The following is a 27,087-nucleotide window of genomic DNA, read 5'->3' as shown; positions in this document are numbered from 1 at the left end:
GGGGGGGCATGGGTGTAATCGGGGGGTCTTGCAGAAAATAACCTGGAGTGCTTTCTTGCAATAAATTACAACAGGTTCTCCTAAATCATAGTCACTAATATGAAAATTGAAATTTTACTACCATATATTAAACCATTTGTTTGGGCTAAAACAGTTGCATCAAAGGCATCAAAACACTCCATATACAATACATTGGGCTGTCAACTTTTCAAATATATGCACATTCTTGGCAAGCAAATAAATTGGGGTACGTAAAAAGGCCCCCAAAAAGAAGATAGTGAAATGTGAAATAAAAATCACAAACACATGTCAGAAGTTTGGCATTGCACCCCCCAAACAAGCCAACAAACCTGTGCATAGGTGGTATCACTGTACTCAGGAGATGTTTTTGAACATATATTGAGGTGTTTTGTGTCAGTAACACGTAACAGGAACTGAGAATCCATGCCTAAAGTACAATGTGTGTGAAAAATAACACACCAAAATGACTACCCAAAAGTTTGACAAAGACTGGTGGATGAATTAGTGCATGGAAAGTGTTAAAATACCAGCATTTCAAATACCCTAGGGTGTCTATTTTAAAAAAAAATATTTGGTTTGATGGGGGTAAATTACATTGGCTTGCTTCAAAAATGTCCCAAATAGGACATGGGTGCATGGGATATGAAAATTCCAAGTTGGAAAACTGGAATGCGCCCCCTAAAAATAAGGCCTTTTAGCCCCCTGAGAACCCGACAAACCTATTCATGGGTGGTATCACTGTATTAAGGAGATGTTGTTGAACACATATTTAAGTGTTTTTTGTTAGTAAAATATAACAGGAACTAAGAATCCATGCCTAAAGTACAATGAGTGTGAACAATAACACAACAAAAATGACTACCCAAACGTTTGACAAAGACTGGTTGTTAAATTAGTGCATGGAAAGTGTTAAAATACTAGCATTTCAAATACCCTAGGGTGTCTACTTTTCAAAAATATAAGGTTTGATGGGGGTAAATTACATTGGCCGGCTTCGGAAATGTCCCAAATAGGACATGGGTGCATGATGACAGATGTGAAAATTCCAAGTTGGAAAACTGGAATGTGCCCCCTAAAAATAAAGCCTTTTAGCCCCCTGAGAACCCGACAAACCTATTCATGGGTGGTATCACTGTATTAAGGAGATGTTGTTGAACACATATTAAGGTGTTTTTTTTGTCGGTAAAATATAACAGGAACTAAGAATCCATGCCTAAATTACAATGAGTGTGAAAAATTACACAACAAAAATTACTAGTTTGACAAAGACAGGTTGTTAAATTAGTGCATGGAAAGTGTTAAAATACCAGCATTTCAAATACCCTAGGGTGTCTACTTTTCAAAAATATAAGGTTTGATTGGGGTAAATTACATTGGTCGGCTTCAGAAATGTCCCAAATAGGACATGGGTGCATGATGACAGATGTGAAAATTCCAAGTTGGAAAACTGGAATGCGCCCCCTAAAAATAAGACCTTTTAGCCCCCTGAGAACCTGACAAACCTTTTCATGGGTGATATCAATGTACTCAGGAGATGTTGTTGAACATATATTGGGGTGTTATTTGGCAGGAACCCTTAACGTTCTCAGTAAATTTATTCATAAATTGCTATTTTGTCAAAAAATCACCAATTATTTTTTTTTAAACTTTGACATAGATTGGTGGTAAAATGGTTGCATAAAAAGAGTCAATATACCCCAAGTTTAATACCTTAGGTTGTCTTCTTTTAACAAATATGTACATGTGAAGGGTTATTCAGGGATTCCTGACAGATATCATATCAGTGCTCCAATGTAACTATCGCTAATTTTGGAGAAAAAAGAAATGGTTTGGATATAGCAAAGTGCTCGTTGTACTTATTGCCATATAACTGTAAAAATAGCCTTGGTCCCAAACGGTCAACAAATGGAAAAGTGGTCTGGTCACTAAGGGCTTAAAGAAAAAAAGTGGGTTTTATGTCTCTTTAGGGCCCAAATGTGTGCATGAGCTTGGGCAGATTTTAGATTGTCTTCTTGGTCCTTAGAGTAGGCCAGCCATAAGGGCTTTTTATTGTCCAGGCAATGTTTTTGCTGTACAGCCCATTACCCTCAGGCATGGTTTATTATTGCAGCACGCCGGCTTTTAGGGTAAACTGTTGTAAAGCCAGAGAAACTCACAGGTTAAGATTTGGATGCTGGTGTTGCTTTGTACTAGAATTTTGTGGTGTATTTTCTAAAAAAAAAAAAAAATTGCAGATAAAAGAAAATGACACTTTGCTGCAGAAAAAAACCTGCCCGTATCTAGTAAATATTCAGAGCAAATATTGTCTTTCATTGCAAACTTTTTATCTGCTGCTGCTGCTACTGTGAAAGGAAGAAAATGAAGACTTGTAGCCCTCTATTTATCAAGCAGTCCTGATGCAAGCCTGCTTGCTGTAAGCTAAGATGCTTCTTAATTTCTCTTCCATCTCTAAGATGACAATGTTAAAAGACTACAAATTCATTCATTTGGGGTGATAGACAGACCCTGCTCTATTGTGATTTGTTTCATGAAAGCAGGCGGTGGAGTTGGACAAGGATTTTCTTATGCATGTTAGGTTAAATGCGGCCAGAGGACATACAACTTGTTGTGATCATGGAGAGACAGGTTTTTGTCCATCCATAAGTGAATACACACTGAACTGAACATGTCCTATGCTTGCATTTGCCCTAGAAGACAATTACTGAAGAACCCTGGTACTATGTATGTATATTATAGCAATAGGCTGGGCCTGATTTATAAACAATTGAGCAGACTAACTCCCTAGCCAGTGAACCTGTCCTTCCATGTTTGAGATTTCTGAGGCAATATTGGCTGCATACTGCAACTTGCTTGGGCAGCCCTATCTCCTTTTCTTGTCCATCCAATTGCATGAGAACATGGCTTGTTAATTATCCCATACTAAGGCCTAGTTTCCGTTGTGGTGGTAAAGTTTGGAAGCTGGTGGTAACTTGAAAAATCTCCACAGACTTTAATGGAGATAAATGCTTTTATCACCAATTTCCACAATTTACCACCTCAATGGTAACGAGGCCTAAGTAATCTAATGTGGCGGAGAAGCTAGGAAGAAGCAAGCCTGTACCACAAAAGCTCCAAAGCTGTATACGCATCCTTGGTACATCTTTAGATACATTTTTTGCATGAATACATTTTGTCTCTTCTGACTTCTTGATACTTGGTAATAAAAATATGCCCTGCTGAGTTCATACTGCTTGCAACTAAACATATATCATTGTATAAACAATTTGTATGCTTTAAATGTTTTTAAAGAATAAGATCAGATCAGAAGAGTTAATACAGTCCAATGTACTGGTGCCTATTTGTATATTATATTCTTTAGATAGGTAATTTATGGTGATATGTCAAATTGTACTTGATCTATTTAATTAGGCAAGACTTCTTTTGTAAAGAAATAATATTTAAGATTGCCTTAAAAAACAACAAATGTTCCTTTACTAAAACATTTTTTTAAATTTTGTTTTCATGGATGTGAATCCCTGTCCACAGATAGTCCCTGTCTACAGATTGTTCTTATCAACCAATTAAATAATGATCCTTGTGTATTAAATGCATACAAGCATCAATATGGTTTCAGTATCAGTTTAAACAATGTTAACCTTTTTTTCATGCAACTATTATGTTACAGCATGTTGAATTGCAGTTCTTTAATATGCATTCAGACATTTTTGGCCACATAGGGTTTCCAGTTGCCCCCCCCCCCCCCCCCTTCCATTCCACTATAAAATTAAAATGCCAGTTGCTTGGTCGGTAGTATCTCCGTGCGAACTGAAAGAAACAACTTTATTAATAGTTTAATAATGTTTAATAATGCAATCTCAGAATCATAACACAATTTGTGATCATAACATTTTATGCCATTACAGGGGTACATTATTCATACTGACAAACATTTTATTTGTTTGCTTTAGAGCGTTGGCTGCGACTATGAAATAAACTCCAATGCCACAGAAGATCGATGTGGAATCTGCCTTGGAGATGGCTCAACCTGCCATACTATAAAGAAAGCCTTTAATCAAAGTGAAGGATTTGGTAAAGAAAAAAATGCATGTTTTTTTTTTTTTTTAAATTATTCTTTGAATTAATTATTTATAATTCAGCTTGAGAAAATAGAAATGAGAGATTTAAAAGAAGAGACTTGAAGGGACATCAAAGTGAGAAAATGCTCAATTTTTTTTTAAAGGGACATAAAACCCAAAAATAAAACTTTAACCAACTTTCCAATTTACTTCAATAATTACATTTACTTCATTTTCTTTTTAAACGTTATTAAAACACAGGAATTTAAGCTCAGGAGAAGCACGTGTCTGCAGCATTATGTGGGAGCAGTTTTACAATAATGTTATACATAAGCTAGAGCACTATTTCCTGACATGTAGTACTCCAGGCATGAGCAAGTTAACTATCTAGTTATCTTTTCAACAAAGAATAGCATGAAAACTAAGCAAATTTGATTGCAGAAGTAAATTGGAAACTTTTGAACTTTTTTGTTTTTGTTTTATTTACCTATAAAAACTATGCATACAGTATCTATCTATCTATCATCTATCTATCTATCAATCTATCTATCTATCTATATTAATTTACTTATTTATTTATTTATTTATTATTTTTTTTGGTATAAAGAGAGCTTTCAGAGTATGGCAGTTTTAACTAGCTATTTATTCACAGAATTTAGAAAATACTCAAAAAAGTAAAAATCACATTATGTGTTTAAAGGCAAAACCTCAAATACCAATGATGATATTGCTGAAACGTTTAGACTATACAATGCAAAATTATATTCTTACAGTCCCCGCTCCCATTCTATAACAGACCCTCCACTTTATCTATTAGACTATATTCGACTGGATAATACTCCTAAATTGTGCAATGAAGATGAAAAAAATTAAAGGTGCCAATAAATATATCAGAGGTATTGTCTGCTATTAAAAGTTTTCCATCAGGAAAGGCTCCGGGTCCAGACGTGTTTACTCCACATTACTATTCCAGATTTAAAGAAATTCTAGCTCCTTAACCAACTGCCATGTTTAATTATATTGACCAACACCATCCCTTTCCGGAGTCTATGCTAGAAGCCCAAATAGCAGTTATCCCGAAACCTGGGAAATCACCATTGCTCCCACAAAACTATAGACCAATTTCGTTGATTCATTTTGATGTAAAAATTGACGCCAAAATACTTGCCAACGGCATACATAAAATACTTCCCCGCGTGATACACCTGGATCAAACTGGGTTTGTTTTGGGACGAGAATCCAAAGACAACATTACCACAGCAGTACAACTTATGTATATGGCAAATTCTCACCCAATGCAAAAGATTTTTATCTCTATTGATGCTAAGCAAGCCTTTGACAGGGTGGATTGGACATTTATGGCCGACACCCTGTCCCACTTTGGCTTCCCCACCCAGTAAATTCACAAGGTTTTTGCCCTTTACTCCAATCCTTTTGCCAGAGTAAGGGGAAATGGTACACTTTCATCTAGCTTTCCTATCCTCAATGGCACCCGACAGGGCTGCCCATTGTCCCCCTTTTGTGCTTACTACAGAACTAATGGCATTCAGATATAAAGGATCTATACAAGGCCTTAAAATAGCCCAGACAGAATATAAAATATAACTATTTATATAATTTAAACTTTATCCCTCCCCATCTCTTCAGTGACCTCTCTAATGTCTGAATTCACTAACTATAGTCATTGGTCCAATTTCTTAATTAATTATGATAAATCCGATATCCTTAATATAGCCGCTACCCCCAGACAATACAGGCATTAACTGAGTTAACACAGTTTTGCCCACAGTCTACCACAATCAAATACTTAGCAATCACTCTAACGAACAACCTCCCAGACATCTCTAGACTTAATTATGCCCCTATGAAACAACTGATCCAATCATCCCTTTCCTCCTGGCTTTCTAGCCTGGGTCTGTCATGGATAGGTAGAATAGCGGCGGTCAAAATGTCTATACTCCCGAAAATTCTATATCATCTAAGCAGTTCTATTATCCCTAACCAAATCTTACCTCTTCTCAATACAGACATTAATCAATAAATTTATTTTGGGACACCATAAACCCAGAGTTAAAAAGACAATACTATATAGCTCAAAAGAAAAGGGGGACTGAGTGTCCCTAATATACTATTTTATTACTATACCACCCACCTATCACAAATTATACAATGGAATTTACATTCAACAAATAAATTATGGGTAAATAAATAAGTTCAAAATTGAAATCATGCGATCGTTCATGATGGGATCAATGATGGGATTGTGTCTGGGGGGGGGGGGAGTGCCTATGACGCGAGGCACACCCTCCAGTCTGCAATCCCATTCAGGTAGCACTTTTGGCTTTAGTACAGCCAAAAGGCTAGGACGTTCTATGCCATAATAAGGGTGTTGAAGCCCAGTGAGGTTAGGATGGCATATAACTTCCTAAGGTGTGTTAAAGGGTTAAAATAGGGAAATTAAACTTTTCCTTAATGTTGAATTATATTGGAAAGACACTATTTAAACATTAAGGCTTATTGGTAGCGGACTCACCTGAGGTTTCATCCAGAACTAGAATTTATCCATTGTTGTGTCTTTTTGCTCTCCATTACATGAAGACTGTTAACCCTAACAATTTAAATATATTGATACTCCTGCCTTTTTATTTTTACATCCTACCTTAACGTACTATAATTACTTATATTATATTAATGTTACTAAAGAAGTGACTTAACATACCTTAATTTTGATCTTGTAGATGTTATTTTTTTGTTGTTGTTGTCAACTTGTTTAAAATTCAATAAAAATATTTGACTAAAAAAAAATTATCGCCTAGATTACGAGTCAGGCAGGAGAGGGTCTACCGCTCACTTTTTTTCCCGCGATTTTATCATGCCGCAAATCCCCTTACGTCAATTGTGTATCCTATCTTTTTAATGGGATTTTCCTAACGTCGGTATTACGATCGCCTGAAAAAGTGAGCGGTAGACCATCTCCTGGCAAGACTCCTACCGCATTTAAAAGTCAGTAGTTAAGAGTTTTATGGGCTAACGCCAGAACATAAAGCTCTTAACTAAAGTGCTAAAAAGTACACTAAGACCCATAAACTACCTATTAACCCCTAAACCAAGCCCCCCCCACATCGGAAACACTTAACTAAAATGTTTAACCCCTAATCTGCCGACCGGACATCGCTGTCACCTTAATAAATTTATTAACCCCTAAACCGCCACACTCCCGCCTCGCAAACACTAGTTAAATTTTATTAACCCCTAATCTGCCGTCCCTAACATCGCCGACACCTACCTACATTTATTAACCCCTAATCTGCCGTCCCCAATGTCGCCGCTACTATATTAAATTTATTAACCCCTAAACCTAAGTCTAACCCTAAGTCTAACCCCCCTAACTTAAATATAATTTAAATAAAACGAAATAAATTTACTACTATTAAATAAATTAATCCTATTTAAAACTAAATACTTACCTTTAAAATAAACCCTAAACTAGCTACAATATAACTAATAGTTACATTGTAGCTATCTTAGGATTTATTTTTATTTTACAGGCAACTTTGTATTTATTTTAACTAGGTACAATAGTTATTAAATAGTTATTAACTATTTAATAACTTCCTAGTTAAAATAAGTACAAATTTACCTGTAAAATAAATCCTAACCTAAATTGCAATTAAACCTAACACTACACTATCACTTAATTAATTAAATAAATTACCTACAATTAACTACAATTAAATTAAATAAACTAAAGTACAAAAAAACAAACACTAAATTACAGAAAATAAAAAAAGAATTACAATATTTTTAAACTAATTACACCTAATCTAATCCCCCTAATAACATAAAAAAGCCCCCCCCCAAAATAATAAAATTCCCTACCCTATACTAAATTACAAATAGCCCTTAAAAGGGCCTTTTGCGGGGCATTGCCCTAAAGTAATCAGCTCTTTTACCTGGAAAAAAAATACAATACCCCCCCAACATTAAAACCCACCACCCACACACCCAACCCTACTCTAAAACCCACCCAATCCGCCATTAAAAAAAACTAGCACTACCCCCTTGAAGATCACCCTACCTTGAGCCGTCTTCACCCAGCTGGGCACAAGTGGACATCCAGAGGGGCAGAAGTCTTTATCCGATCCGGCCAGAAGAGGACCTCCAGAGTGGCAGAAGTTTTCATCCAGGCGGCATCTTCTATCTTCTTCCATCTGGAGTGGAGTGGGTCCATCTTGAAGACATTCGACGCGGAGCATCCTCTTCCATTCGACGGCGACTGAAGAATGAAGGTTCCTTTAAGTGACGTCATCCAAGATGGCGTCCCTTCAATTCCGATTGGCTGATAGAATCCTATCAGCCAATCGGAATTAAGGTAGGAAAAATTCTATTGGCTGATGCAATCAGCCAATAGGATTGAAGTTCAATCCTATTGGCTGATCCAATCAGCCAATAGGATTGAGCTCGCATTATATTGGCTGATTGGAACAACCAATAGAATGCGAGATCAATCCTATTGGCTGATTGCTAAAGAAAAAGAAGGGGAGGTGGGGGTAAGGCTAAGTATAGAATAAGCAGGAGGTCTGTAGTTATAGGCTGATAGCCAAATTTGAGTATTATAATCTCTAAACTACGTAGACCACATGCCACAGATTTTAAAGTTAGAGAACTGAGTACAACTAACAAGTAATTGTAAATAGACTTACAAAAAAAGATAGATAACTAAAATCTGTGAACAGAATTAGCTAACTTAGCCCAGTTATCATCAAGAATTTTAGAGGATTATAACATTTATATAAACCAACATTCATACAATAAAGTTTGTTGAGTAGATAATATATTTACCACACATACATCAGCATACGGTGAAATAATTAAAAACACTACACCCTGGTGTGACAGGCTTTCTGAATTAGTGGTAATAGAGATGTTAAAGAAATCTAGGCAGCATAACTAAAAATATCAGCTAAGCCCTTACAATCCGACGGCTAAATTACAATTAATTTTAACAATTATATTATGCTGCTGCTAGTGTCAGAACACCAAGGGTGAGCAAGTTAAAAAGGAGGGAAAGACAGAGCTTATCCCAGAGGATCCAATCAGCCAATAGGATTGAGTTTGCATTATATTGGCTAATTGGAACAACCAATAGAATGCAAGATCAATCCTATTGGCTGATTGCATCAGCCAATAGGATTTTTTCCTACCTTAATTCCGATTGGCTGATAGGATTCTATTAGCCATTCGGAATTGAAGGGGCGCCATCTTGGATGACATCATTTAAAGGAACCTTCATTCTTCAGTCGCCGTCGGATGGAAGAGGATGCTCCGCGTCGGATGTCTTCAAGATGGACCCGCTCCGCTCCGGATGGAAGAAGATAGAAGATGCCGCCTGGATGAAGCCTTCTGCCCATCTGGAGGTCCTCTTCTGGCCGGATCGGATGAAGACTTCTGCCCCTCTGGACGTCCACTTGTGCCCGGCTGGGTGAAGACGGCTCAAGGTAGGGTTATCTTCAATGGGGTAGTGTTAGGTTTTTTTAAGGGGGGATTGAGTTAGTTTTAGAGTAGGGTTGGGTGTGTGGGTGGTGGGTTTTAATGTTGGGGGAGTATTGTATTTTTTTTACAGGTAAAAGAGCTGATTACTTTGGGGCAATGCCCCGCAAAAGGCCCTTTTAAGGGCTATTTGTAATTTAATATAGGGTAGGGAATTTTATTATTTTGGGGGGGTTTTTTTTTATTAGGGGGATTAGATTAGGTGTAATTAGTTTAAAAAATTGTAATTCTTTTTTTATTTTCTGTAATTTAGTGGGGGGTTTTTGTACTTTAGTTTATTTAATTTAATTGTAGTTAATTGTAGGTAATTTATGTAATTAATTTATATGATAGTGTAGTGTTAGGTGTAATTGTAATTTAGGTTAGAATTTATTTTACAGGTAAATTTGTACTTATTTTAACTAGGAAGTTATTAAATAGTTAATAACTATTTAATAACTATTGTACCTAGTTAAAATAAATACAAACTTGCCTTAAAATAAAAAAATAAATCCTAAAATAGCTACACTGTAACTATTAGTTATATTGTAGCTATCTTAGGGTTTATTTTATCGGTAAGTATTTAGTTTTAAATAGGAATAATTTATTTAATTGTAGTAATTTTATTTAGATGTATTTAAATTATATTTCAGTTAGGGGGGTGTTAGGGTTAGGGTTAGACTTAGGTTTAGGGGTTAATAAATTTATTATAGTGGCGGCGACGTTGGCAGTGGCAGATTAGGGGTTAATAAATTTAATATAGTTGCGGCGACGTTGGGGGGGCAGATTAGGAGTTAATACATATAATGTAGGGTTCGGCGATGTTGAAGGCAGTAGATTAGGGGTTCATAAGTATAATGTAGGTGGCGGCAGTGTCCGGAGTGGCAGATTAGCGGTTAATAATATAATGTAGGTGGTGACGATGTCGGGGGCGGCAGATTAGGGGTTAATAAGTGTAAGATTAGGGGTGTTTAGACTCGGGGTTCATGTTAGGGTGTTAGGTGCAGACATAAGATTCATTTCCCCATAGGAAACAATGGGGCTGCGTTAGGAGCTGAACGCTGCTTTTTTGCAGGTGTTAGGTTTATTTTTAGCCAGCTCAGCCCCATTGTTTCCTATGGGGAAATCGTGCACAAGCACGTTTTGCCAGCTTACCGCTACCGTAAGCAGCGCTGGTATTACAGTGAGATGTGGAGCTAAATTTTAATCAACGCTCACTTTTCTGAGGCTAACGCCGGCTTGAAGAAAACTTGTAATACCAGCGTTGTCTTAAGTGAGCGGTGAGAAAAAAAGGCTCGTTAGCACCGCACAGCCTTACCGACAAAAACTCGTAATCTAGCCGTTAGTGAGGCATTTAGCGCACTTGCGCTATCTGACATCCGGATGTGAGCACTTTTGCTCAAGCACTTATATATTACTCTAAACTTGTAATGTAAGCACAAAAATAAAAGCGCTATTAATTTAATTTGAGCGGTGTTAGTGCACAATATTGCTAATATTTTTGCGCTCCACTTGTAATCCAGCAAAAAGGGTTTTACCAACATTTTAAAACATTATTATTTTTGTATAGTCCTGTTATTCTTCAGAGAAAATAAATATACAGTGTGAATGTTAAATTTAATAATATTTTTGTGTCTCCATTGTGAAAAATGGCTATAAATCCTTTATAGCAGATGGTGTATATTTGCATCAACTTTCTTCCACAAAATATTAATTTCCTGCATTCTTCTTCTTGATTGTAAACCAAAATCTTGTAAAACTGAGAAACCCTTGAAACTCAACAAATTATTATAAAAATGATTAACAAGCACTCTTACAGTATTAGCTTTACAACACACATGTCCACCAAATGCTTAATGCCAATGTTGAAATAGATTTATTGTTAATTACTGCACATATATATATTATATATATATATATATATATATATATATATATATATATATATATATATATATATATATATAGCAGATATGTAGTGGAGGGCACTCACAGCACTTTAAACAATATATATTCTTTATTCACACTTTCAATTTCACATATTAAAGAATGTCGATATATTCCCCATTGAGGACAGCACCCAGGCATTCACTATACAAGTGTGGAAGGAGTGCTAGGCCACTGGCTGCAGTATATATATATATATATATATATATATAACACACAGAGAAAGTCCTGCACTCACTTACAAGCTCTCAGCTAAGATTTAAAAGCAAAAATGGAAAGGTTAGTTACCGCATCTGGCCAAATGGGAAAAGCCCAGGTACCACGTCAAGGTCCTTTCCAATACCTGGGACCCTAAAACAGCCACACAATGCAAGCTCTCAAATCCAAACAAACTGGGAACAAGGGAAGGGTGCACAGGCTTATGTAATCACCCTAGATATATACAAAAAACGGAAGGGGACTGCACTCTCATACCGGACTGGGTACACATCCCATGACCCTGCAACATGCTCAGCCCTGGGTGCTCACCGGCACTCACAGGAAGCTGTGCTGTCCCCAGAGTCACAGGCAGTTAACCCCAGAAAGGTCTGGGTGCAAGAACCAGAGTCACAGGCAGTTAACCCCAGACAGGTCTGGGTGCACAAAACAAATTAATACAACACACAGAGAAAGTCCAGCACTCACTTACAAGCTCTCAGCTAAGATTTAAAAGCAAAAATGGAAAGGACCTTGACGTGGTACCTGGGCTTTTCCCATTTGGCCAGATGCGGTAACTAACCTTTCCATTTTTGCTTTTAAATCTTAGCTGAGAGCTTGTAAGTGAGTGCTGGACTTTCTCTGTGTGTTGTATTAATTTGTTTTGTAATTTTCCCTATGGTTCTTGCACCCAGACCTGTCTGGGTTAACTGCCTGTGAATCTGGGGACAGCACAGCTTCCTGTGACTGCCGGTGAGCACCCAGGGCTGAGCATGTTGCAGGTCATGGGATGTGTACCCAGTCCGGTATGAGAGTGCAGTCCCCTTCCGTGTTTTGTATATATATATATATATATATATATATATATATATATATATATATATATATATATAAATTTTGAGAGGATGTAGCACTCCTAGCCTCCTTGCTGCAATCAAGGCAGCCTTTGTTTTCCTGCCCAGGGTGCATACAATGGCATACTATACACTCCGCAATAAGGCAGCACTCACTGGGTCTTTAAATACTACAATTATTTATTTTCCGTAACGTTTCGGGGTTACCCCCATCCTTAGACAGTTTAATAATAACAAACTTTTAAACTCTCCACCTTGTCAGTTCTGCCTCCTCACCGTAGCCGGTGGCGTCCCGGAAGTGACGTCATGTCTTTCTGGCGTTCTGTATTCCGCCTGCGTTTAATGGTAGTCAATAGTTACCAGGACGCCTCTCAGCTCCAGCATGTCAGGAGGCTATCACTGCATGCTGTATTAAAAACAAAGTGACAAGATATTGTAACATAATATATACACAATACATGTAGGGAACAATATTGGGGAAAGAGCTATATATTACAGCATGCTTATCTTATACATAACTATGTGAATATGCTATACTCTGTGAGGCTGAAGTCGTACAAAGAAATGACAGGTATACACTATATTGTGTTATCAAATTACTAGTGGGGGGATATATCTATGTGGAATTTTCTTATTCCATCAATTATTGTTGTTCGGATTCTTTCTTGTCCAGCGCTGCCCTTATAGCTGCTCGATGGTTGGCCATTCTGATTCTGATGGTGTCAATTGTTTTCCCTACGTAAAATTTCCCACATGGAAAATGTAGCATATAAACAGTGTGGGTAGTTGTACATGTGACTTATGCTTGAGAATTTTTTGTTTTGTTTTTGTATGGATGGTTAAAATATTTCCCTGTGGTCATCCCGTTGCATGTCGTACAGCCCAGGCATCTATAGCAGCCTTTATTCTGTTGGAGCCATGTGCCACCAGTGTAGCAGGGGCGCGGATCAGTGTGGATGAGTTGGTCCCTAAGTGATTTTGCTCTTCTATAACCTATCCTGGGTAGTATTTGGATTTTAAAGGGTAAAGTACCATCTGTTTCCACTATTGGCCAAAACTTTCTGATGGTATTTGCAACTTGATCATCTCCAGAAGTATAGGTGAGTGTCATCGTCAGGGTGTCTTCTTTCTTTTCTGTAGTTTTGTTACTGTCAAGTAGTACCTGTTGATTATCCTCACTTATTTTGCGGCTTTCTTTCAGTATTCTGTTGGTGTACCCCTGGTGCGGAATTGTTGTTCCAACTCTTCAAGTTGTTAGTCTCTGTTACTTACGGAGATAAGTAACAGAGACAAACAACTTGAAGAGTTGGAACAACAATTCCGCACCAGGGGGTACACCAACAGAATACTGAAAGAAAGCCGCAACAAAAGGATAATCAACAGGTACTACTTGACAGTAACAAAACTACAGAAAAGAAAGAAGACACCCTGATGATGACACTCACCTGTAACCCTGCAGATGATCAAGTTGCAAATACCATCAATCTTTTGTGTGGCCACCATTATTTTCCAGCACTGCCTTAACCCTTTTGGGCATGGAGTTCACCAGAGCTTCACAGGTTGCCACTGGAGTCCTCTTCCACTCCTCCATGACAACATCATAGAGCTGGTGGATGTTAGAGACCTTGCACTCCCCCACCTTCCATTTGAGGATGCCCCACAGATGCTCAATAGGGTTTAGGTCTGGAGACATGCTTGGCCAGTCCATCACCTTTACCCTCAGCTTGTTTAGCAAGGCAGTGGTTGTTTTGGGGGTGTGCTTGGGGTTGTTATCATGTTGGAATACTGCCCTGCGGCCCAGTCTCCAAAGGGAGGGGGATCATGCTCTGCTTCAGTATGTCACAGTACATTTTGGCATGCATGGTTCCCTCAATGAACTGTAGCTCCCCAGAGCCGGCAGCAGTCATGCAGGCCCAGACCATGACACTCCCTCCACCATGCTTGACTGTAGGCAAGACACACTTGTCTTTGTACTCCTCACCTGGTTGCCACCACACACACTTGACACCATCTGAACCAAATAAGTTTATCTTGGTCTCATCAGACCACAGGACATGGTTCCATTAATCCATGTCTTAAGTCTGCTTGTCTTCAGCAAACTGTTTGCAGGCTTACTTAGAAGAGGCTTCCTTCTGGGACGACAGCCATGCAGATCAATTTGATGCAGTGTGTGGCATATGGTCTGAGCACTGACAGGCTGACCCCCCACACCTTCAAGCGTTGCAGCAGTGCTGGCAGCACTCATACATCAATATCCCAAAGACAACCTCTGGATATGACGCTGAGCTTGTGTACTCAACTTTTTTGGTCGACCATGGCGAGGGCTGTTCTGAATGGAACCTGTCTTGTGAAACCGCTGTATGGTCTTGCCCACCGTGCTGCAGCTCAGTTTCAGGGTCTTGGCAATCGTGTTACAGCCAAAGCCATCTTTATGTAGACAAACAATTCTTTTTTTCAGATCCTCAGAGAGTTCTTTTCCATGAGGTGCCATGTTGAACTTCCAGGGACCAGTATGAGAGAGTGTGAGAGTGATAACACCAAATTTAACACAACTGCTCCCCATTCACACATGAGACCTTGTGACACTAAGAGTCACATGACACCAGGGAGGGAAAATGGCTAATTGGGCCCAATTTGTACATTTCCACTTAGGGGTGTACTCACTTTTGTTGCCAATGGTTTAGACATTAATGGCTGTGTGTTGAGTTATTTTGAGGGTACAGCAAATTTACACTGTTATACAGGCTGTCTACTCACTACTTTACATTGTAGCCAATTGTCATTTCTTCAGTGTTGTCACATGAAACAATATAATAAAATATTTACAAAAATGTGAGGGGTGTACACACTTTTGTGAGATACTGTATATATATATATATATATATATATATATATATATATATATATATATATATATATATATGCCAAATGACCATTGTATTTGTTAGTTTTGTTTCAATTTCCAATTTAAACTCAGGTAACAAGAACTTAAAGGGACAGGTCACTCCAAAATTTGTATTGTTTAAAAAGATAGATAATCCCTTTAGTACCCATTCCCCAGTTTTGCATAACTACCATGGTTATATTAATATACTTTTTGCCTCTGTGATTACCTTGTATCTAAGCCTCTGCAGATTGCCCCCATTTCAGTTATTTTGACAGGCTTGCATTTTAGCCAATCAGTGCCCTCTCATAAGTAACTCCACGGGAGTGAGCACAATGTTATCTATATGGCACACATAAACTAGCGCTGTCTAGCTGTGAAAAACTGTCAAAATTAACTAAGATAAGTGGCAGCCTTCAAAGGCTTAGAAATTAGCATATGAGCCTACCTAGGTTAGGCTTTCAACAAACAATACCAAGAGAACAAAGCAAATTTGATGCTAAAAGTAAATTATAAAGTTGTTTAACCCCTTAACGACCAACGACGTATGGGGTACGTCCTGCAAAAAAATGCAGTTAATGACCAAGGACGTACCCCATACGTCGTTGGTCTTTGAAAGCAGTGGAAGCGATCCTGATAGCTTCCAGCTGCTTTCATGTTATTGCAGTGATGCCTCAATATTGAGGCATCCTGCAATAACTGTTTTTAGCCATCCGATGCAGAGAGAGCCACTCTGTGGCCCTCTCTGCATCGGCTATCGATGGCCGTTATCGTTGGTGGGTGGGAGCTCATCCAGGGAGGCGGGTGGGCAGTCATTGGTGGAGGACGGGGGAGGGATCTTGTGCGGGTGCGAGAGTGTGCACGGGCGCGTGCACGAGAGCCGCGCACGTGCACGTGAGATCCGTTTCAGCATCAATATGCTGTAGATCTGGAGGGTGGGAGAGAGGACTGGGGAGGGTGGGATTTTAAAATCAAGGCATCTGGGAGAGGGTGGGGGGTTGGATGTTGAGGGGGGGGGCAGCTACACTACAGAAATAAAGAACATATTTAATAAAATAAAAAAAATAAAATGCATTATTATTTTTCAAACTGGGTACTGGCAGACAGCTGCCAGTACCCAATATGCTGCACAATGAAGGCAGAGGGGGGGGGTTAAAGAGCGGTTTGGGGGGGGATCAGGGAGGTTGGGGGCTAAGGGGGGTCCTACACAGCAGAAGAATTTTTTTTTATTTTTTTTTAAAAACCTAAAACCCCCCAAAAAACTTTTATTTTAGTACTGGCAGACTTTCTGCCAGTACTTAAGATGGCGGGGACAATTGTCGGGTGGGGGAGGGAAGGGAGCTGTTTGGGAGGGATCAGGGGGTGGGATGTGTCAGGTGGGAGGCTGATCTCTACACTAAAGCTAAAATTAACCCTGCAAGCTCCCTACAAGCTACCTAATTAACTCCTTCACTGTTAGACATAAAATACGTGTGATGCGCAGCGGCATTTAGCGACCTTCTAACTACCAAAAAGCAACGCCAAAGCCATATATGTCTGCTATTTCTGAACAAAGGGGATCCCAGAGAAGCATTTACAACAATTTGTGCCATAATTGCACAAGCTGTTTATAAATAATTTCAGTGAGAAACCTAAAATTGTGAAATATTTAAAGTTTGTTTTAATTTGATCGCATTTGGCGGTGAAATGGTGGCATGAAATATACCAAAATGGGCCTAGATCAATACTTGGGGTTGTTTACTACACTACACTAAAGCTAAAATTAACCCTACAAGCTCCCTACATGCTCCCTAATTAACCCCTTCACTGCTGCGCATAATACACGTGTGGTGCGTAGTGGCATTTAGCGGCCTTCGAATTACCAAAAAGCAACGGAAAAGCCATATATGTCAGCTATTTCTGAACAAAGGGGATCCCAGAGAAGCATTTAAAACCATTTGTGCAATAATTGCACAAGCTGTTTGTAAATAATTTCAGTGAGAAACCTAAAGTTTGTGAAAAAATTTGTGAAAAAGTGAAATTTTTTTTAATTTGATCGCATTTGGCGGTGAAATGGTGGCATGAAATATACCAAAATGGGCCTAGATCAATACTTTGGGATGTCTTCTAAAAATATATATATACATGTCAAGGGATATTCAGGGATTCCTGAAAGATATCAGTGTCCCAATGTAACTAGCGCTAATTTTGAAAAAAATTGGTTTGGAAATAGCAAAGTGCTACTTTTATTTAGTGCCCTATAACTTGCAAAAAAAGCAAAGAACATGTAAACATTGGGTATTTCTAAACTCAGGACAAAATTTAGAAACTATTTAGCGTGGGTGTTTTTTGGTGGTTGTAGATGTGCAACAGATTTTGGGGGTCAAAGTTTGAAAAAATTGTTTTTTTTCCATTTTTTCCTCTTATTAATTTTTTAATAGTAAATTATAAGATATGATGAAAATACTTGTATCTTTAGAAAGTCCATTTAATGGCGAGAAAAACGGTATATAATATGTGTGGGTACAGTAAATGAGTAAGAGGAAAATTACAGCTAAACACAAACACCACACAAATGTAAAAATAGCCTTGGTCCCAAACGGTCAACAAATGGAAAAGTGCTCTGGTCACTAAGGGGTTAAAAATGCATGCACTATCTGAATCATGAAAGTTTCATTTTTATTTGACTGTCCCTTTAACAACCAAAAACACATTTTCTGCAGATTTTCAATCAAATCCATTTGGGATTACGATTACTTGAAAAACACTTTGGCAACATTGTCTGAAACTGAAACCTCAATATCAGGAGCAGGCATCAGAAAGATTGTGATTTTGGCCTATGTTTTTAACCTTTGCAAATGCTGAACACAAAGTTAGTGAGCTGCAGAGTAGCAATTCCCTACTGGTCCCAGCATAACACATTTATACACAGGCCTGCCATAGAGATATTGCAGGTTTCAGACCACCACAATAAAGCAAATATAGCAATACAGTGAGTCATTTTTTTATTAGAATAGCCAATAGAATTACAGTAGCTCTTATTCTATTGGCTATTCAAATCAGCCAATAGAATTAAAGTAGCTTTCATCCGATTGGCTGATTTGAATTTGAAGGCTCAAATCAGCCAATAGGAATTCAAGGGACGCCATTTTTAATCGCGTACCTTGAATTCCGATTCAGTGTACGGCGGCAATCGTATGAAGAGGATCCTCCACGCTCCATGACTCCGGTCTTCAGTTCCAGCGTCGCCGATCTTCAGTTCCTGCATCGCCGGTCTTCAGTTCCAGAGAGGACGGTCTTCAGCTCCTCGGTCATCGGTCTTCAACTCCTCCGCTCCGCGCCGGGTTCCTGGAGGAAGAAGAGGTCGTCGCCTGGAAGAAGACTTCTCCGCCTGGAACAGGACATTCTCCGCCGGTCTTCAGGACAGGTATGGAGCACTTGGGGGTTAGACTTAGGTTTTTTTAAGGGGGGATAAGGGTGGATTTTAGAGTAGGGGTGTGTGGGTGGTGGGTTGTAATGGGGGGGTTGTTCTTTTTTTCCACAAGTAAAAGAGCTGATTACTTTGGGGCAATTCCCCACAAAAGGCCCTTTTAAGGGCTGGTAATAGAGCTGATTATTTTTTGTAATTTAGTTTAGGGTAGGGACATTTTTTTATTTTGGGGGGCTTTGTTATTTTATTAGGGGGCTTAGATTAGGTGTAATTAGCTTAAAATTCTTATAATCTTTTTTTATTTTTTGTAATTTAGTGTTTGTTTGTTTTTGTAATTGAGTTTAGTGTATTTAATTATATTTTAGTTTAGATAATTCTAGTTTGTTTAATTAATTTATTGATAGTGTATGTCTATTTGTAACTTAGGTTAGGATTTATTTTACAGGTAAATTGGTAATTATTTTAACTAGGTAGCTATTAAATAGTTATTAACTATTTAATAGCTATTGTACCTAGTTAAAATAAATACCAAGTTACCTGTAAAATAAATATAAACCCTAAAATAGCTACAATGTAATTATTAATTATATTGTAGCTATCTTAAGGTTTATTTTATAGGTAAGTATTTAGTTTTAAATAGGAATATTTTAGTTAATAAGATTAATATTATTTAGATTTATTGCAATAATAATTAAGTTAGGGGTGTTAGGGTAAGATAGGGTTAATATAGTTACTATATAATATAGAACTTGCTCGCAGTGATTTATCAAGCAGCGGTCACAAGACCGCTGCTTCCCTAAGCTGCTCGCCACCTCTAAACTGGCGAAATTCAATCTCCTCGGTCGAGATTGACAGCTCCTGCCCGCGGGTGATTGGCTGTGCGCGGGCAGGATTGCACACGAGCGCAAAATTGCGCTCGTGTGCAATGCCAAATACCTGCGGGTAATTTCGCCCCGCCACAGGCAAGCTGAGGCGTACAGGGGCGCGTATACGCGCCCCTGTACGCCTCAGCTATAATAAATCTAGCCCTTAATATAGGTGGCGGCGGTGTAGGGGGGGTCAGATTAGCGGTTAATATATTTAATATAGGTGGCGGCGGTGTAGGGGGATTAGATTAGGGGTTAATATATTTAATATAGGTGGCGGCGGTGTAGGGGGGGTCAGATTACAGGTAAAAGAGCTGATTACTTTGGGACAATGCCCCGCAAAAGGCCCTTTTAAGGGCTGGTAATAGAGCTGGTTACTTTGGGGCAATGCCCTGCAAAAGGCCCTTTTAAGGGCTGGTAATAGAGCTGGTTACTTTGGGGCAATGCCCCGCAAAAGGCCCTTTTCAGGGCTATTTGTAATTTAGTTTAGGGTAGGGACATTTTAGTATTTTAAGGGGTAATACATTTATTATAGGTGGCGGCGGTGTAGGGGGATCAGAATAGGGGTTAATCATTTTAATATAGGTGGCGGCGGGGTAGGGGGATTAGATAAGGGGGTAATATAGTTAAAATAGGTGGCGGCGGTGTAGGGGGATTAGATTAGGGGGTAATATATTTAAAATAGGTGGCAGCAGTGCAGGGGGATTAGATTAGGGGGTAATGTAGTTAAATAGGTGGCGGAGGGGTAGGGGGCTCACATTAGGGGGTAATAATTTTAATATAGATGGCGGCGGTGTAGGGGGATTACATTAGGGGTTAATAATTTTAATGTAGGTGGCGGCGGTGTAGGGGGATCACATTAGGGGGTTAGACGTTTAATGTAGGTGGTGGCGGGGTCCGGGAGTGGCAGTTTAGGGGTTAAACACTTTATTAGGGATTGCGGCGGGGGATTGCGGTTGACAGGTAGATAGACATTGCACATGCGTTAGGTTATTTTGCAGGCAGTTTAGGGAGCTACGGGGCTCCAATACTCAGCGTAAGGCTTACTACGCCTGCATTTTGTGGCAAGGTGAAAATGGAGTAAGATTTCTCCATTTTCGCCACGTAAGTCCTTACGCTGTATATTGGATACCAAACTGCGCGGGTTTGGTATACCTGTCTATGGGCCAAAAAACTAAGACCGAAGCCAGAAATATACGAGTGTAACTTCTATGTTACGCCGTATATGTGATACCAAACCAGCGCAAAATTTGGCGTCGCCGGCTTTTGCGGGCGACGCTACATATCGGATCAGGCCCTTAGTGCTCAAATGCATTGTTACAAAACTATTGCCATATAGTGCTTCAGGCGTGCATGCTACCTACCTAGGTATGCTCGTCAACATAGAATCCCATGAGAACAAAATATAGTTGATAAAAGAAGTAAACTGAAAACATTTTTAAAATTGTATGCTCTATGAATCATGTAAGAATTTTTATTTTATATCCCTTTAAAGAAACATTGAAGTCAAAATTAAACTTAAATGATATAGGGCCAGATTACGAGTGGAGAACACTCCCGCTCGAGCGCTAACTGCACTAGAAGAAAGCTTTTTGCGCTCGATGTGTTGCACTTGTATTATGAATTGAAAGTAAAATGTTTTTGCTCTCACGCTAACACGATAAGTGCAAAAAGCTGAACTTTCAATATATGCATGCGTGTTCATGTATTCCCCCATAGAAGTCAATGGAGTAAAAAACTGGGAAACAAAATATGGAAAAATAAACTAACACCCAACTCGAGCGCAAGCCCGATCGCATATTCTCATGTGCGCTAACCTGACATGAAAATTTAAATATTTTACAATCCAATGTTCTTCACATTGCAGAATATTTTATATTTATTCATAAATACATATTTCTACATATATCTGATGGTATTTTGTACAATATATATCTATATATATATATATATATATATATATATATATACACACGATTATCTATAGGTATAGATATATACAGATATATATATATATATATATATATATACACATACACGATTATCTATAGGTATAGATATATACAGATATATATATATATATATATATAAACTTCCAATTTGATACGGCACACACTTTATCAACTCAGCCACCCGATGCTCTGCCACAGAAGAACATACAGCAAAACTTGAGATGAATCCAACGGACGGTCTCCACAGTGCAAAAGGATTCAAGACACAGCAGGCACAACAGGCTTTGAAACAATCCGTTTAATGGTAATGATGGAGAAAAACCGGACGTTTCGGCTCTAACAGGAGCCTTTTTCAATGGTGTTCAAACCGGACATGTGTTGAATCCTTTTGCACTGCGGAGACCGTCCGTTGGATTCATCTCAAGTTTTGCAATATATATATATATGAATATCCATGTATAAATACTTAGAACATATTATGCTATGTGCAGAACATTGGAATGTGAAATATTTACATTAACTACACAGTATAACACTTTATTAAATATGAATATTGCATAAATATGTTTTTACATGTTTTCAGTTACTTAAAGGGACAGTCAACACCAGAATTATTTTTGTTGTTTAAAAAGAAAGATAATCCCTTTATTACCCATTCCCCAGTTTTGCATAACCAACAGTTATATTAATACACATTTTACCTCTGTAATTACCTTGCATCTAAGCCTCTGCAGACTGCCCCCTTGTTTCAGTTGTTTTGACAGACTTGCATTTTATCCAATCAGTGCTCACTCCAGGGTAACTTCACGCGCATGAGTTCAATGTTATCTATATTAAACACATGAACGAATGCCCTCTAGTGGTCAAAATGCATTCAGATTAGAGGCAGTCTAAGAAATTAGCATATGAACCTCCTAGGTTTAGCTTTCAACTAAGAATACCAAGAGAACAAAGCAAAATTGATGATAAAAGTAAATTGGAAAGTTGTTTAAAATTACATTTCTTATTTAAATTCTGAAAGATTTTTTGGGACTTGACTTTCCGTTTAACTGCAAAGGGCTCCAATGCACTTCTATAAATGTCTTTATATGTGTGCATATGTATTTATGTGTTTATATGTCTGTAAATACATAACTACACAAATAAATACATATGAACACACATATAAACATATATATACACACACATAAATATCCATCTTTAGACATGTACAGTATATGTATGTATCTCAATGTTAAATCCCTTTGCCTTTTTTTTTTTTTTTAAAACACCTGAGACTTTATATCTTTAAGAGCAAACACCCGCGATAAACGCTCAAGCGTAACTGATAGCTCTCCACTCGTAATCTGGCAAAGTTTTATTTGGTTTAAAAAATAAATATATTACAATTTACTTCTGTCATCAAATTTACAATTTTCCCTTAGTATTCTTTGTTGAAACTTAGCTATTTTGCTGTAGGTAGGTTCAATAGTGTCAAAATGATGCATATAGCTCTTGAGACGTGCGTACACTCCTCAGCCTACCCCCATGCTCTCATAGAAAAGAGCTAAGTTTCAAAGGATACTAAAAAAAAATCTACGTTTGATAATAGAATTAAATTAAAAAAAAATTCTAATTTTAAGCGAATCATTAAAGTTTAATTTAGTCTTTCTTGTTCCAATATGCCAAAATTTAAAGGGACAGAACTGTCAAAATTTAAATGTACATGAATGCATTTCAGTTTTAAATAGAAACATTATTGCATTAAATTTCCATAAGCAAAAATGCAGTACACACCTCCACCAGCTCTCTTAGCACGCATGGGCCCATATTTATCAAGGTCTGGCGGACCTGATCCGACACTGAGGATCAGGTCCAACAGACCTCGCTGAATACGGCGAGCAATGCACTTGCCGTATTCAGCATTGCACCAGCAGCTCACAAGAGCTGCTGGTGCAACGCCGCCCCCTGCAGACTCGCGGCCAATCGGCCGCCAGCAGGGGGGTGTCAATCAACCCGATCATACTCGATCGGGTTGATTTCCGGCGATGTGTGTCCGCCTGCTCAGAGCAGGCGGACAGGTTATGGAGCAGCGGTCTTTGTGACCGCTGCTTCGTAACTGCTGATTCTAGCGAGCCTGCAGGCTCACCAGAAACACCTGGCATCAAGCTCCATACGGAGCTTGATACATATGCCCCATGGTGTTTAAAATCTAATCCTCTAGTCACATGTAGCATATATGCATATGCAGCTGAATTCTTGATAACTGTTACTAGATGCTTTTTTACAAATGGAAGAATACTGCAAAAAGTATTCTATTTAAACTTGAAATGGGACTATGCATATTTTAATTTTGACCTTTCTATCCCTTTAAGTTCTCACACAAATGCTTGGAAAATACATTTTCATGAGGAAATTATATAATTAAGAATGTAATTTGTAAGTTAATTAAAAATGGATAAATACACCCTAATCTCATTATAGCTGTTACGTAGACATTGACATTGTACGTGATTACTTTAGACAGCATATGAGATGTAAAACTGTAAATACATTTAAACCAAATAGCATTTGTGTTTTGCTATAGATCAGCTTGCTTAGTTAAAATGAGCGTAAACTTTGATGAATGTGTGCCCGTTTTTTTAAAATCCTACTAAAAACAGGGGAACTTTCATTCATCAAAGTTTACATTTCACCGGTTTTGTTAAAATACTCATCTTTTCTTTGTGAAAGCCGGACCAGCGATTCCTCCGCCTTTCTGCAGGCCACAGAAAGCAATCGCTCTGCACTACAACTCCCACAGAAAGCAATCCCTCTACACAACAACTCCCACAGAAAGCAATCCCTCTGCACTACAACTCCCACAGAAAGCACTCCCTCTAAACTACAACGCATACAGAAAGCAATTCCTCTGCACTACAACTCCCACAGAAAGCAATCCCTCTGCACAACAACTCCCACAGTAAACACTCCCTCTGCACTACAACTCCCACAGAAAGCACTCCCTCTAAACTACAACTCATACAGAAAGCAATCCCTCTGCACTACAACTCCCACAGAAAGCACTCCATCTACACTACAACTCCCACAGAAAGCACTCCCTCTGTACTACAACTCCCACAGAAAGCACTCCCTCTGCTCTACAGCTTCCACAGAAAGCACTCCCTCTGCACTACAACTCCCACAGAAAGCACTCCCTCTGCACTACAACTCCCACAGAAAGCACTCCCTCTGTACTACAACGCATACAGAAAGCAATCCCTCTGCACTACAACTCCCACAGAAAGCACTCCCTCTGCACTACAACTTCCACAGAAAGCACTCCCTCTGCACTTCAACTCCCACAGAAAGCACTCCCTCTGCACTTCAACTCCCACAGAAAGCACTCCCTCTGCACTTCAACTCCCACAGAAAGCAATCCCTCTACACTACAACTCCCACATTCCACTGCTTCCAAATTGATATTAAGCATGTCCATTTACTTTTATAGCTGTTTGCTTCTACTGAGCATGGTCAAAATTTATAAAAATAAGGAAATTTAAACCTTTATGTCTTGGGAAGGGAACCACTGCTTGTTTTCTCACAAAAAAACACCTGCTAGACAACCAATTCTATCTGCAGGCCAAATTGTGCTTTTTGCTGTAAATTTGACTGCTTATTTTTTTTATTAAGTGATGAGAAAACATACATTTTTTTAACACTTAATTACTGCAAAAATGATTTACTTTAAGTTTTCTGCATTTTTATTTGCTGAAGTTTCAAATAAACTAATTCACACAATCCAAAATTGCTACCATATGAAAACCAGGGTTTGACAGTGAATAATCACACAAACTTTAACTCTAGCTTTGCTTCCTTGCAACTATAATATATATAAAAAGTGAAATAGTTACATTGATAAAGATCATTCTAATACATCAAAAAATGTAGACTTTGATTAAACTGATAGACTTGGCCAATCCATTTTCCATGCTTGCAAAAGTAAGTTGCTAGTGGTGTTTCCACTCATTGATTTTTGGATATTACATTTACAAAATGATACATGATATTTGATATAATAGATATTTACTCACATATATCAAGCATGAGCTGAAAAATCTAATTTTCCTTAATTATACTTCAGGGAAATAAAAATGCTTTAAATAAATAAAAATGCATACATTAAAATGACATATTGGCATCTTGAGTTTTAATTAAATATGAAATCACTGAAACGTCATATGAATTTTTTTTAGGCAAATGCATGTACATACTAAATACCTTGTTGTCTGCTAGGAAAGTTAAAGGGACACAAACCCCCATTTTTTTCTTTCATGATTTAGATAGAGAATACAATTTTTAACAACTTTCCAATTTACTTCTATTAAATAATTTGCGTCATTCTCTTGGTATCATTTGTTGAAGAAGCAGCAATTCACTCTTAGGAGCTATCTCAACACATTGGTCAGCCAATTACAAGCAATATATATGATCTGGATCATGAAAGAAAAAATTTGTGCTTTATGTTGTAGTGTAGAGGGAGTGCTTTCTGCGGGAGTTGTAGTGTAAAGGGAGTGCTTTCTGTGGGAGTTGTAGTGTAGAAGGATTGCTTTCTGTGGAAGTTGTAGTGCAGAGGGAGTGCTTTCTGTGGGAGTTGTAGTGTAGAGGGATTGCTTTCTGTGGGAGTTGTAGTGTAGAGGGATTGCTTTCTGTGGGAGTTGTAGTGTAGAGCGAGTGCTTTCTGTGGGAGTTGTAGTGTAGAGGGAGTGCTTTCTGTGGGAGTTGTAGTGTAGAAGGATTGCTTTCTGTGGAATTTGTAGTGCAGAGGGAGTGCTTTCTGTGGGAGTTGTAGTGTAGTGGGATTGCTTTCTGTGGGAGTTGTAGTGTTGATGGATTGTTTTCTGTGGAAGTTGTAGTGTAGAGGAGTGCTTTCTGTGGGAGTTGTAGTGTAGAGGGAGTGCTTTCTGTGGGAGTTGTAGTGTAGTGGGATTGCTTTCTGTGAGAGTTGTAGTGCAGAGCGATTGCTTTCTGTGGGAGTTGTTGTGTAGTGTGATTGCTTTCTGTGGGAGTTGTAGTGTAAAGGGAGTGCTTTCTGTGGGAGTTGTAGTGTAGATGGAGTGCTTTCTGCTGTAGCGTATCGTCCCACAGACATCACTGAATGCCGACAGCATATGCTGTCGGCATTTAACATTGCTGTCCTATGCATTTTTATCATTGCACAAGAGTGCTTTCTGTGGGAGTTGTAGTGCAGAGGGAGTTGTAGTGCAGATGGACTGCTTTCTGTGGGAGTTGTCGTTTAGAGGGATTGCTCTCTGTGGGAGTTGTAGTGTAGAGGGAGTGCTTTCTGTGGGAGTTGTAGTGTAGATGGAGTGCTTTCTGCTGTATCGTATCGTCCCACATACATCACTGAATGTCGA

General features: G+C 38.5%; 1 protein-coding gene across 1 annotated transcript in view; it reads left to right on the top strand.

The window, feature by feature from the left end:
* Positions 1–27,087, top strand: part of ADAMTS12 (ADAM metallopeptidase with thrombospondin type 1 motif 12) — a 1,263,798-nt gene that overhangs the window by 913,377 nt on the left and 323,334 nt on the right. Inside the window, exon 14 of the mRNA XM_053701185.1 lies at positions 3,969–4,089. Within this exon, the coding sequence (XP_053557160.1) occupies positions 3,969–4,089 (121 nt within the window). The remainder of the gene's footprint in view (positions 1–3,968; positions 4,090–27,087) is intronic.

The sequence above is a fragment of the Bombina bombina genome, chromosome 2, assembly GCF_027579735.1.
Source record: "Bombina bombina isolate aBomBom1 chromosome 2, aBomBom1.pri, whole genome shotgun sequence".
Lineage (NCBI taxonomy): Eukaryota > Metazoa > Chordata > Amphibia > Anura > Bombinatoridae > Bombina > Bombina bombina.
This window is presented reverse-complemented; position numbering and strand designations above follow the sequence as displayed.